This window comes from Jaculus jaculus, chromosome 16, assembly GCF_020740685.1.
Source record: "Jaculus jaculus isolate mJacJac1 chromosome 16, mJacJac1.mat.Y.cur, whole genome shotgun sequence".
Lineage (NCBI taxonomy): Eukaryota > Metazoa > Chordata > Mammalia > Rodentia > Dipodidae > Jaculus > Jaculus jaculus.
In genome coordinates, this window is record NC_059117.1 from 52,087,261 (window position 1) to 52,102,050 (window position 14,790).

At 41.7% G+C, this 14,790-nt stretch overlaps 1 protein-coding gene across 4 annotated transcripts in view; it reads left to right on the forward strand.

Annotated features, from left to right (window-relative positions):
- Window positions 1–14,790, forward strand: part of Znf385d (zinc finger protein 385D) — a 1,102,298-nt gene that overhangs the window by 782,084 nt on the left and 305,424 nt on the right. For all 4 annotated transcript variants that reach the window (XM_045136109.1, XM_045136110.1, XM_045136112.1 and 1 more), the window contains one exon: window positions 8,968–9,110. In XM_045136109.1, coding sequence (XP_044992044.1) covers window positions 8,968–9,110 — 143 coding nt within the window. The remainder of the gene's footprint in view (window positions 1–8,967; window positions 9,111–14,790) is intronic.

Below are 14,790 nucleotides of genomic sequence, written 5' to 3' on the forward strand. Positions count from 1 at the left end.
TGAGTCAAACTTCTTTGAGAAGCAGAGGTAGTAGGCAGGGTGAATTGCTCACAGTGTCTCCATTTAAACATTAAGCTTTCCTGGATCATAACCCAGTGTGTTGGTAAAGATAAAAGCTTTATGAAAGCAGTTGCAAGAGTCATTAGATACCAATCAACAGCCTAAGTTTGGACCTTTATGCTTCTTTGGTTTGAAAATGTGCTAACATCTCTCTACTCAAAGCCATCATTTATTGATATTTATTTGAACATAATTTTTTGATGCCTTATGCAATCATCATTGATCACACATGAAGAACTGTGGATGGCCACTGTCATCTCTAGTAATTTATCACATACTTTTTAGCAATGTCCCCATAATGTCTGTCTAGCTTCTGAGAGCACCCATATTGGGCTCTGAGAATGATTTCCCTGTTCATCTGAAAGGACCAGAGGCCCAGAAGGAAGCTGTGGTAGTTTTACAGATTGCCTTCTGTAATGTGACTATTGTATCATTTACTTATTTATTTATTTTTATTTTATTTTATTTTATTTTATTTATTTTTTTGGGGGGTAGGGTCATGTTCTAGCCCAGGTTGACCTGCACAAGGTGGTACATGCATCTGGAGTTTGTATGCAGTGGCTGGAGACTCTAACACACCTGTATTCATTCTCTTTCCTCTTTCTCAAATAAATAAATGAATAAAATATTTTAGAAAAAAAATGCTACTTCTGTTTTTAGCTTTGTTCTCTGGTGAGTTTTAGGGTGAATTACTGCAACGTTTAAATATCATGACTTAAAATTAACAGATAAAGCATTTTGGCAAAGGGAAAATGGAGATCACCCTCTTGTGTCCTGTATCTTTGGGAAGGTCAGACTGCTGAGCTTGGGCGTGGCCAGATGTCTCTGAATCAGCATTTCCAGAACAGGGGCCTCCCTTGCCCCACTCCCCCTTCCATCCTCATCCCACTGCTCCTGGCACCAGCAGCGTCCTATATACCCCCATCCTCCTGTGCCAGCTTGCATCTTGTTGCTATCTGCCCCCTGGAATTCGATGTTGTTTTCACATTTGATCTGACCTACCAGGAGCAGTTCACTTAAGGCCAATGAGGAGCCTCCACCCCAGGTAGAAAGGGCTGGATCACCTTCTCCAAATCCTTAGGCCAATCAGAAGTCCTGAACAGGAAAATGATAAGAAATATACAAGCACGATTTAAAAAAAAAAAGTTGTATTTATTTGAGAGCAGATGGAGATAGAAGAGAGACAAAAACATGGGTGTACCAGGGCCTCCAGGCACTGCAAACAAGCTCCAGATGCATGTGTCACTTTGTGCATCTGGCTTTATGTGGCATCCCCCTTTAAAAAATCTTTTATTTATTTGCAACCAGAGAGATATAAAGAAAAAAGAGACAGAATAGACAAGAAATTTTTTCACAAAAATTTCACTAATCTCCATCAAACTTTACTTTAAAATGTTATGAAATTTTGAGGTACAGGGTCCCTCACAACAGGCCCTTGAATCCCATCTTTTAGATTTTTGTATGTTTATCGAAGAATTATGGAAATGGACTCCAAAATGTGTAAATTATGAGTTGTGAGATTTAAGAAAAAGTGTTGTCCAGGAAAGGGTTGGAATGGACACACCACACACACACACACACACACACACACACACACACACACACACACACATACATACAGCCGGACCTGAAACCACATGCCTACAGATTTATCCAGGGGGTAGTGAGGAAGATTCTGGCTTGAAGGAGAGTCCTTGCTTATTGGAGAGGGGATGTAGGGAGTGAAGAGAAGGCATAAATGCAGGCTTCCAGGGAAATTGCCAAGTGCCAGAACTTCACGGAGGGTAAGAGGGAAGGGTTCACCAGAAAAGGGACCAGTAGGTTCAGAAGTCAGGAGGAAAGATGAACAGCCAAGAACTTTTCCCACTGGTAAACCTTTTTCTAGCTCATTCGAGGAAATGTATCATCACTCAAGTGGACAAGGGAGAGAGCTGATTGGCTCACTCAAGCGGCTGACCCTCAAACAGCCAGTGACTCAGGTGTGTGAGATTAGGGAAGAGGTAAGGGGGCCACCGTTGCTAAAGAACTGTTTATAGCTATCATGGATGAGTCTGGACTAGACACCGAGTTCTAGCATTCCCAGGACAAATGAGGTGGCATCTCCTTGTTCCTTCACTTTGGGCCTTTGTTCCTGACTACCTATTGCAACAACAACAATAAAAGAGAGACTATTTTGCTCATATTTCTCCCTTAATAAGTTTTTCATTTTGTTGATCAGAGTTTGGAATAGAATGTAAGCAAAGAGAGATTGAATGGGAATTCTAGTTCTTGAGGTTTAAGTAAACAGGACTAGAGAGATGGCTTAGCAATTAAGGTGCTTGCTGGCAAAACCTAAGGACCCAAATTGTATGCCCCAGGACCCACATAAGCCAGATGCACAAGGCGGCACATGTGTCTGGACTTCGTTTGCAGGCCCTTGAAGAGGTCTTGGCATGTCCATTCTCTGTTTCTTTCTCTAGTAAATAAATACAATAAAATATTTTAAAAAGAAAGCATAGTAAATAATCTCAACAAAAAATTCCAAATCCTCAAATAAAAACTTTAACTATTAGAGAGGCAGCCTCAGAAGGGATCCAACATCCACACATTTGTCTAATGGACAAGTTAATATTAAACTCTATACTCCCTCATATTATATTGTATTATTATTATTATTGGATTTTGAGGTAGGGTCTGTCTCACTGTAGGCCAGGCTGACCTGGAACTCACTGTGTAGTCTCAGGGTGGCCTTGAACTCAGGACAGTCCTCCTACCTCTGCCTTCCAAGTGTTGAGTTTAAAGGTAAGCCACCATGCCTGGATAAACTCTATACTTCTTTAATTTAGGAAAAATATTTATTGACACATTAAGATGAACATATTTATAGGGTTACTCTCATATTTCAATATTACATAATGTACAAATAATATCTATTCTCAAACACTTACCATTTGAGATAAAATCATTAAAAATTCTTTTTTCTAGCTCTTTTGAAATGCATAGTACGTTATTGTCTGGAGTAATTCTACTATGCAATAGAACTCTAAAACATTTCTTTTTTAATATTTTATTTTTATTTATTTATTTATTTGATAGAGAAAGAGAGAGCATGGGCGCCCCAGGGCCTTTAACCATTGCAAATAAACTGACATGTGTGCCCCCTTGTACATCTGGCTAACGTGGGTCCTGGGGAATTGAACCTGGGTCCTTTGGGTTTGCAAGCAAGCGTGTTAACCACTAAGACATCCCTTCAGCCCAACTTCTTTCTTTTTTTTTTTTTTTTTTTTTTGAGGTAGGGTCTTGCTTTAGCCTAGGTTGACCTGGAATTAACCATGTACTTACAGGCTATCCTTGAACTCACAGCAATCCTCCTATTTCTACATTCTAAGTGATGAGATTAAAGGCCTGCCACTTCTCATGTTTCCTGTTTGATTTGCTACATGCTATCAACCTATTCTTTTTAAAAAATATTTTATTCCTTTACTTGCAAGTAGAGATATACAGACAGATGGAGAGGAAGAGAGAAGGAAAGTGAGTGTGTGTGCTCACCAAGGCCTCTAGCCATAGCAAATGAACTCTAGATGATGCATCACCTTGTGCATCTGGCTTACATGGGTACTGGGGAATTGAACCTGGGTCATTAGGCTTTGTGAGCAAGTGCCTTAACTGCAGAGACATCTCTCCAAACCAAATACATTTGTTAATTTTTTCTAAATTTTATTTGTGTGTGTTTGCAGGGCATGGGAACAGAATGGTCATGCCAGGGCTCTAGCCACTGCAAACAAACTCCAGATGCATGTGCCACCTTGTACATCTGGCTTACATGGGTACTGGGGAATTGAACCTGGGTTCTTAGGCTTCACAGACAAATGCCTTAACTGCTAAGCCATCTCTTCCACACCCTGGCTTTGTTTGTTTTTCGAGGCAGGGTCTCACTCTAGCCTAGTCTGAACGGTAACTCACTCTGTAGTTCTAGGCTTGCCTCAAACTCACAATGATCCTTCTACCTCAGCCTCCTGAGTGCAGGAATCAAAGGCATGTACCACCATGCTGCCCAGCTCATCCACCCATTCTTTTGTCCAACTGTTCATCCATACTGTCCTTTGTGCTCTGGTTGCAGTCCTTCACGTCATGTCTTATAGCCTCTGTGATCCTGTGTTGCACGTCTGTCGCCTTGGTTCATGACAGCATGACCAGAATTCTCCAGCAGGGTTGGCTGCCCACAGGAAGTCTTTATCCATACCATCCCTCTGCCTCTGTGTCTGTCTCTACGTCCAATTAGGTGTCCTTGAACTCCTTCAACTCTGGTATGGCTTCTTTAACCCTTTTCAAGGCATTCTGTCATCTACATCTGCACATATATAGGTAGATGTAATTACTGTGTGTTGTGTAAAGTGTGATCTGAGAGTTAAAATTAGTAGTTAAGATTGGACATAAAGCCTGTAATCCCAGCACTTGGGAGACAGAAATAGGAGGATCACTACTGAGTTCAAAGCCATCCTGAGACTACTTAGTAAATTCCAGGTCAGCCTGGGCTGGAGGGAGACCCTTCCTTGAAAATCCAACCCCCACCCACCAAAAAGAGATCGGAATAAAAGAGCCAGTGTTTGTAAATACCCAGCTTCCAAGGAAAATTTGCGTCTACTTGGCAAATTTCAGACACAAACCTAAAGTGACTCTTAAATGTACTGTTCTTCAATCAATTCTGACCTCGTGGAAAGAAATATTTGTAACATAGCATGCTCATGATGACAGCAAGACACATAATCCTATGTCTCTGCCAGTCTCTGTTCCATGGCAACTTCAAATTGCCTTCCTCAAATTAACAATATTACTATTTCTAGAAGTGTGACATTCCAATGAGTGAAAGATACTTATTGGTAAACATAAGCAATAGAATAACTCACAAACAGAAATGTCTTTAAGTTCATTTTACATCTTCATGTTAATAAATTAGTATCATAAGGAAAATAATCAACATATATTCCTATTTTAATGCAAATTTTTCCATTTACAAGGTGAAGGAGTGAAATATCTTCTCACAGCAAGTAGTTTAATCTGTGTTGTAGATGAAACCTGTTATATCTGCCACTTCTGATTTTGCTCTGTGCAAATTATATTATAGTTACTGAACACATACAGATTGATATAACTACAATATTTTTTTACAATTTCATATTTGAAAACCAAAAATATGAACTACAGGCAATTTTGGGGGGGAGGCAACTTTTAAAAGTGTGCAACACCACACTCGGCTAAACATTGATTTTAGAACATTGTAAGTCATTATTTTTACTTAGGACCTTGCTGTCACAGAGCCAGTTGTCCTGGAAATGGACTTTGGGGCTTTGGGGAACAGCCCCCCACCCTGGGAGGACAATAGGATATGGAACTGGGAGGGCAAAGAAGGGACCCCACAGGCTTGCTGTCTCTACCCCAAGAGGTTCATTGGAGGGTGGCCAGCTTCTGAGAGTCCTGCTCCGAGGTGAGGGGCAAGTCTTTAAGCCCCTGTGGAAGTGCCTTTGTTCCAGAACAATTTGTGAAGAGGATCCTAAGAGGGTCATGAGCCACCAACACTCTAGGACATCCCTTCCCCCTCAAGGTGGCTCTGGTTAGCACATCTCAGAATTCACTAGAATCGTATTTGCATAGTAAGTGGGTAAATAGTATGTAGACACATGTTCTCTTCCTGCCTGTGATCTTGTAGGTTTCTCTCTCCACTCAAGTTGGAAGAGGTGAGATGGACTATCTGCTCTTCTCAACCTGTCACACTTTTGAGGCGCTTATCTGATGATTTTTGTCTCCTATGATGGAATCAAACACTTGGAACGTGGAGGAGTGTTATGCACAAATATAATAGATGCAGGAGGAGTGTCTTTGCTGCTGTAAATTTCCCACAGCCGGCCTCATACTGGATTAGGTAAAAAGATAAGCCCAAACCAGCTATAGTGGTACAAGCCTTTCATTCCAGCACTTGGGAGGCAGAGATACTAGGATCTTCCTGAGTTTAAGGTCAACCTGAGAATACATAGTGAATTCCAGGTCAGCCTGGGCTAGAGTGAGATCCTACCTCAAAAAACAAAACAAACAAACCAAAAAGATAAGCCCAATCTATTCCTCAACTTCCTCATAATGAAATAATTGCAGAACATATACTAGAGAAATTGCACTCTTATGATCTTTAAATATGGAATGTTCCTGTGGGACCAGCATAAATAGTTAAAACACACTTTTTTTCTTTGACATGATTTGACCATACATAACCTAATTTTTGGAATATTAAAATCAAACAAGCCAGGCGTGGTGGTGCATGCCTTTTAATCCCAGCACTCGGGAGACAGAGGTAGGAGGATTGCCATGAGTTTGAGGCCACCTAAGGCTCCATAGTGAATTCCAGGTCAGCCTGGGCTAGAGTGAGACCCTACCTCAAAAAATTAAAAACATTAAAAAAAAATAAAACAAGATAATGAGTATAGGGCTGGAGAGATGGCTTAATGGTTAAGGCATTTGCCTGTGAAGCCTAAGGACCTAGGTTCAATTTCCCAGAACCAGATGTACATGGTGACACATGCATCTGGATTTTTTTTTACAGTGGATAGAAGACTTGGCACACACATTGTCTCTCACTTTCTCATAAATAAATAAACTAAAATAAAAAATAAAATATTAAAAAAGATAATGAGTATAGATTGATGTCTTTTACATATGATGTAAATGAGAATTGTTTTAGACATTGTTGAAGCTTACTATTATTTGTGGACATGTTAAACTGTACTCTTCACTGGAACTGAAACTCATTTTCCAGATTTTTTAAACAGGTGTCAGCCAAAAATTTATTGGGGTTCTTTAGCTTTTTAGTAAAGGGAAACTTTTAGCAATACTAAACTCACAACAAGCCTGTCACTGAGTTTTATAGTTGACCTAGGGTTATAGTCCCACATCCAGTACTCTACCAGGGGGACCATAAAATAGGGTTATGGTGTGCTTTGGTGAACATAGACATACCATATCTTGCATTTATACCTGTTTGTTTTAACATCTACCCTCTAGTTCAGGCCTTGTACTTAGGAAAAAAATAAAAACATGGGGATGGAGAGATGGCTTAGCAGTTAAGGCATTTGCCTGCAAAGCCAAAGGATCTCTGTTTGACTGTTTAGGACCCAGGTAAGCCAGATGTCCAAGGGGGTGCATGCATCTGGAGTTCCTTTGCAGTAGCTGGAGGCCCTGGCACATTCATGCTCTCCCTCTCTGCCTCTCTATCAATCTCTCTCTCTCTCTCAAATAAATAAATAAAAATAAAGAAAAAGAAAAACCCTGTTTTCTGATTTGAGCTTTAGTTGTTGTTCTTACTCTAGTTGAGAAATACTACTGGAGGGAAGTTCTAATTGCGTAATTATAGCTGGGAGCTGTGGAGCTGGTACTCAGTGTGGTCAATTAAATCTGGCTGAGCACTTCTCTTTGAGATACTCAGTCATCTTCCTTGTTAGCAAATCCTCTGCCCACCCACCAGGGTTAGAATTACCACCAGGGAAGTTTTTGTTGATGTTTTGAGGTAGGGCCTCACACTAGCCCAGGTTGTCCTGGAACTCACTATGTAGTCTCAGGCTGGCCTTGAACTCACGGGATCCTCCCAAGTTCTGGATCAAAGGCGTTCACTACCGTGCCAGGCTAACCAGGAATTTTTTTTCTTTTATTCTGAGTGTACTCTTCATACTTATGTACCTGGTTCCAGGCAGGGTTTGGCCTCTGTGTAGTTGGTCAGTGTTGTTTTGAAATCTGGAAAGGTAACTTTTAGGGGACCTCATCCCAGTATGTTTTAACGGTAAGAAGGCATGAAAGTAAGTTGCAAAGGCATACACTTGGCTTCTGCCCTCCATCTCCTAGAATTCTTTTGTGTGCTTAAGGAAAATAATCTCTCTGCATTTTGTTTTCCTAATGCTTTCTGAATTCTCACCAGCAGGCTTTTACAGTCTGTTGCTTGCCTCTCAGATTAGAAGAATGCTGGCATATTTTAACAGTTTCCTAGGATTCAAACAGCCTTTAATTAACAGCAAATTGATGCTTTGGAATGTTATCAAAATATGGGAGACTGAGCACTGGGGCTGACATCTCATCCTTGCAGTGTGTGAGTGCAATGGAGTCCTGAGACAGGCGCAGAGCTGTGGGGCTCCCTTGCAAACAGCTGCCTGCCCACTGGTACGTGAAGGGGGCGGCTTTGTTGGTATAATGTTCCCACTGCCTGCTCATTGGTGCCTATCTAAATTCCTCCTACTCGTGACTGGAGTGGAGGCAGCAGTTGTTGAATCCTCAATGCCCTGGATTGCTGAGCAGCTCAAGGTTGCCCGGCTTGTAGCCCTGGGTTTGCTGGTTTTTAATCCTCCTGTTGCCAGGGGCAGTAAGGTATGGCTGCTTGTGCCTGCGGTTCAGTTTCTTGGTGATGCCAGCTTCCTGTCATCTTTCTGCCAGACTTTTGGATTGGTGAAAAAGAGCAGTCTTGGAAAAGAACCCCTCAGGTCTGAAGTCTATTCTATAAGCAGGTTAGTTTTTCAAAGAGGGGTGAGAGACTGAAGGAGTGTGATTTGGAATCCAAAGATCTTGGTTGGAGATCTGTTGCCGACCCTATCCTAGGTGTTAGGCAGAAAGAAAGAAAGAAAAAAAGAGCCAGTTGTAGAGTGTGAAAGACTGAGCCTTACATAATAAGATATTTAGAATCCAAGAAACAGAAATAGCTCAATCAGCTCCGACTACTTGATGGTGAGGAGGCTGCTCGCTGGCTCGGTCCCAGTTGAGGTCAGGAGACATCATGTCTTGTTTTTTTTCAGTGACCCACAAAACTTTCCTTTTTGTCTCAAAAGATCATGGTGTTTATTCCATGCCTTCTGTTCCTGATCTCTCTCTCTCTCTCTCTCTCTGCTCTTGTCTCTGTAGGTGGTACTTGCCAGAGTCCTGCTCTCCCAGCCCTGGTCCGTCCAACAGCCCCTCCTTTGCAGCCGTCGCTGGACCTTAAACCCTTTCTGCCCTTTCCTCTTGACACTGCAGCTGCAGTCAACCTCTTCCCCAATTTTAACGCGGTAAGTACCACACCCCATTCATATCTGGCAGTGACGGGGCTGGGGTACCTGGCCAGGGATGAAGCCAAGAGGTCACTGCTTCTATCTGACTACAGTGTTGACCCCATGGTGTTTCTGAAGGTCTTGATGAAACTAGTTGTCCATCTGGTTCAAGTGAAGCCCCAGGAACCAGGTTTCGCCAAGGTAAAATGAAAAGAAAGTAAATTAACTGGTTGGTTGCCCTTTGAGTTGAGTATCTACTGAGTAAAACAGAAAACTCTAGTATGTTGCTGGAATATGTCAATCTGAACTTGAACAAGTTTGTTAGAGAAAATGTTAAAATTCTAGTAGATGTGTAAAACAGTTAAATGTGGGCTTCTTATACTTGGATCTTTACATTCCAAATCTCTATTTAAATATTTTCTTCTTTAAAAATACTTATTTGGGCTAGAGAAATGGCTTAGCAGTTAAGGCACTTGCCTACAGAGCCAAAGGATCTTGGTTCAATTCCCCCAGAACCCATGTAAGCCAGATGCACAAGGTGGCACATGTATCTGGAGCTTGTTTGCAGTGGCAGGAAGTCCTGGAGTGCCCATTCTCTCTCTCTCTCAAATAAATAAAAATAAAATATTTTGGAAAATATTTATTTATTTGTGAGGGAAAAAAAAAGCAAAGAGAGAGACAAAATGGATGAATGAATATGGGTATGCCAGCCCTCCTGCCACTGCAAATGAACTACAAATGCACACACCACTTTGTGCATCTGGCTTTACATGGATAATGGGGAATCAAACTTAGCCTATCAGGCTTTGCTAGGAAGCACCTTTAACCACTGAGAAATCCCTCCAGCCCTCTCTACTTCTTTTAAAACTTAGTAAATATGACATTGATAATGCTGGTAATAGATAAAACTATTTTTCTTCTAAGTATAAACCAACACAGGTCTCTGGTAACAAGAACATTTTTATTTATTTGTTTGTTTGATTTTTGTTCTATGTGCCTAGCTATAGTTGAGCCAAATCCTCTTTTTTTTTTTTTAAGGTAGGGTCTCCTTCTAGCCCAGGCTGACTCTATAGCCTCACTCTATAGCCCCAGACTGACCTCAAACTCACAGTGATCCTCCTACTTCTGCCTCCTGAGTGCTGGGATCAAAGGCGTAAGCCGCCAAGCTCAGCTACATTCAGTATAATCCTTTGTGTGTGTGTGCAAGCTATGGCAGTGTTCCTAGGATGGAAATGAAGTGGATACTGGACACGTTAGAAACAAGTGAGTGACGTTATACCAAGTTCACATTCAGGATCTGTCAGGATGCCGGGTTGAGTTCAATAGGCAGGTGTGCCAACACAGCTGAGATAGAGAAGATGAAGATAATGACGTCACTAAGTGCGGGGTGGGCCAAACAATACTGCTTTCAACATCTCACCCCACGACGGATAACAAGAAAGAAAAGTAATCTGCTCACAATTAAGCTGTTGTCCTTCTGGAGATCAAGCTGGGCCTACTTTCCTTCCTTCCACTTTGTTAGTGGGCTTTGGGCATGCTGGGTGAAAGGATCATCAATGTGCTAGTTAATGCTAACAAGCAAAGGGAAATAAAATAGTCTCTATGAATATGGATAGGGTAAGCTAGTTATGGTAGTAGTGAATGCCTGTGATCCCAACACTTGGATGGCCTGGTTGGGGAGACCTCATGTTTAAGGTCACTGTGAGCTGCATCTTAGAAGAACTTTTTTAACATAAGAACAGAGCAGAGGGCCGAGGAGATGGCTCAGCCCTTAAAGGTGTTTTCTTGCAAAGCCCGATGGCCTGGGTTTGATTCCCTAGGACCCTTGTAGAGCTACATGCATGGAGTGGTGTGTGTGTCTGGAATTCATTGACAGTGGCCAGAAGTCCTGGTATGCCCTTTCTCTCTTCCTCTTCGTCTCTCTCTCAAATAAGTGATTGAATAAATAACATAAAAATATTTAAGAACAAAAGAAACAGAAAAAGAAGAAAAAAGGTAAAGAAAGAAACAAAATAAGGACGGAGAGAGGGAGAAGAGGATAGGATAAAAATACATCAGACTAAAGACCACACTTACAAAATGCTCACAGTTTCTAATCCGGGGTGTTTTGAGACTAGGGTAGAAGCAGCGTTCAGAGCATCAAACTTCTTGTTCCTTAAATGACGACTCCACAGCCCCTCAGCTCCTTCCCAAGCTCCGGCTGCTCTTCAGGTTTGTAACTTCCTGGCATGGTCCGCTCCCAACTATGGAAGATGTGCCATTGTGCTGAACTACCTGGCAGGAAGAGCTCCGGGCATTAGAACAGCATAAGCAACAACCCTGAAGGTTTTAAAAGCCTGGTTTCCAACATTTGATTTGCCTCTTGGGAAACATTAAAAAACCAAGCAGTGAGTTTGATTGACAGCGAGAGCTGCTTGTCATGAAACAAGGCTGAATGGCTTCTTCACCAGTAAACATAGCATGTTGTGGTATACAAGTTGGACTCTGCACCTAAGTTCAAATTCCAGGCCTGCCTCTAATCACACATATGTCCTTGTTAGGCCATATAGTCTCTCTGTACCTCAATATTTATAGCCACAAAATGAGACTAATAATGTATGGATTAGTAATGATTGTGAGTCAAATAATACAGGTTGGCAGAAAGCAAGCCTGTTTGAATGATATTATCATGTTCTGAAATGTGGCAGTTTATTGATTAACTGATAATAAAAATTTGACTTGATTTGTTTCAGCTCTCTTGGGTTTTGACTTATATTGATATTTTTTTTAAATCTTTTTTACTGATTTATTTGCAAGGAGAGAGTGACAGAATGAGAATGAACGGGCACGCCAGGGCCCCTGGCCACTGCAAGCAAACTCCAGATGCACGCACCACCTTGTGCATCGGGCTTTATGTTGGTACTGGGGAATAGAATCCAAGTCAGCAGGCTCTGCAGGCAAGAGCCTTAACTGCTGAACCCCGAGAGTCGATGCCCCTCCCCTATTTCTTCTTCCCTGGTTATTCTCACTAAGCATTGGTCATGCTATAGCTTGCTAAGGATTAAGCCAGTCCTTCATTCAAACTAGAAGAATCACTGGACTATCCACAGCCAGGTGTTATTATAATTATGACATGTAATATCTCTATAAGCTTCACTCATAGCTCTTGATTTTATAGTAGATATGACTGTCAGTCCATAAATTCAGGCTGAATGAAATTTAATATTTTATTGCTATAACTGATTTCTGGTTCAAGAGAGTTCATTCTGTCAGGGTGGGGATAAGTTCAATGTAGTTTCGTTTTAGGGTATGTTGAGTCAGGATTCTAGTGGGTTGCATCAGCCGGTGGTTTCTTATCATCAAGTTATTTGTCCACCTAGGTGTTCATGAGACTCTAAGCACCTGGTTAGTCAACCCTCTGAGCACCCAGCTATTTTTTTGTCATGCTCAGAACTCACAAACCTGGCAAGGCTGTCCATGGTCTAGCTATACCTTCTTTATAAGGAAATGAAAAACAAGTCAGAGGCTGGAGATATGGCTCAGCAGTTAGGGCACTTGCCTGCAAAGCCTAACGATCATGGTTCGATTCCCCAGTAGCCACGTAAAGCCAGATGCACAAAGTGGTACGTGTGTCTAGAGTTTGTTTGCAGTGGCCAGAGGCTCTGGCAAACCCATTCTGTCTGTCTTCTTTGTCTCTTTCTCCTTGCAAATATATATATATATATATATATATATATATATATATATATATATATATATATATATATATATAACAGAAAACAACTTTGCCATCCGATAACTTCCATTCTTAAACATTTTTGAAACTCATTTCCTGATGATCACAGACATTGAGTAATATAGTTCTCCCTCAACTATGTGAATATGGGATAATTTGCTTTCTTGGGGTGAGATGTGGCAGAAAGATGAAGGAAAATTTAGAATCAATTTTTGCAAAACAGAAATAAATAAAGATATAAGTAGCTATCTGTTATTGCCCTTCTACAAGAAGAGAAACCATTAGGTTTATATGTGGGTCAGACAGAATAGTGAGGGTATGTAAAAATAAATGCAGGTGAAGGGGATCAAAAGAGATGGAAAGTCAGAGCAGGTGGTATGGTTATTAAAGGGGATTCAGCAAAATTCTTAGGATCCCTTAACTTCCTAAAGACATGTATTTTTTAATACTTTATTTTACTTAACAGAGAAAGGGAGAGAGAGAGAGAAATGGGTGCACTAAGGCATCCAGCCACTATATACCAACTCCAGAGGCATGTGCCCCTCTGTGCTTCTGGCTTATGTGGGTGCTGGGAAATCAAACCTGAGTCCTTTGGCTTTGCGGGCAAACGCCTTAATCACTAAGGCATCTTTTCAGCCCCTGAAGACTTATATTTAAGGAGTAAGAAAACCTTCTTTGCATTTCTTATGCCCTCCCCAAAACACACACACACAGCTGTATGACTTGTTTTTGTATGCCTTGATGGAAATAATTACATATATAAAACTAAAATATTACCCAATAGAAACAATTTAAGGGAGGAAAGGTTTGAGTGTGTTTCATGTTGGCTCATGATTACAGGACTGTTGTGGATGGATGATTGAAAGAACATGTGGTAGAGACCCTTCACAGCCCTGCTGACCAGGGTGCTTGGGACAGAAAACTGAGGTGGACATAACCATCGAAACCACCACCAGTGACCTCCTCCCACCAGCCAGCCCGCCACCTTTACCCCCAAAGGCTCTCTGGCCATTTTCCAAACTTGAGACTGGGTAATGCTTTCAGATGCAAACCATAGTACTACCCATAGTACCACCCACCCTTCGCTGCCTTACCATATTATAGTTCCAGTGTGCAAAAGCGTTTTCGTCCTCTCGAGCCTTCCGATGTCTATGTTGCTTGGACAAAACCAATTCTGGAAGTCTTTATTTGATGTTTAGGGAAGCAATATGTGGAAATGGCATGAGCAAGTCAACTGCATTTAGGATGATTCCAACATGGAATTTTCCAGGAGTCACTAGAAAAAACATTATATTACGCATAGTAGCCAGGACCCCAGTGAGGCAACCACAGAGGAACTGGCCCGATGAGAGAGTGCCTCTTCCACGGCGAGCCTGACCACCTGCCCCAGATGCCGAGGACACTCAAAAAGCACCAAAGCAGAAACCCCAAAGCTCCTGAGAGCTCCACACTAAACTAGATCTAAAACACACCCACCACAGCGCAGGGAGTTTTGTGGAAGAGGAGGGTGGAACGTTCGTAAGAGCCGCAGGGTGGCAGGGAACACCAGAGACATTTCCCCCTCCTGTGACTGACCGCTGCTCTCGCAGCTCATAACCCACAACCCCGCGGTGGATACGAGCAATCTCGCCGAGGAGGACCCTCGATGGAATGAGGGTCAGGTGGAGGGAAATGATGGTACCAGCACATGATGTAACCATACAAAGTATATTTTAAAAAAAGTATTTTATTTTTATTTATTTATTTATTTGAAAGAGGGAGAGAGAGAGAAAAAAATGGGCATGCCAGGGCTTCCAGCCACTACAAACAAACTCCACATGCATGTGCCACCTTGTGCATCTGGCTTACTTGGTTACTGGGGTATCGAACCAAGGTCCTTTAGCTTTTCAGGCAAGTGCCTTAACAGCTAAGCCATCTCTCCAGCCCCAAAAGTATATTGTTAGTAACAAAAGAAAGATTATATTATGACCCCACAAATAAAAT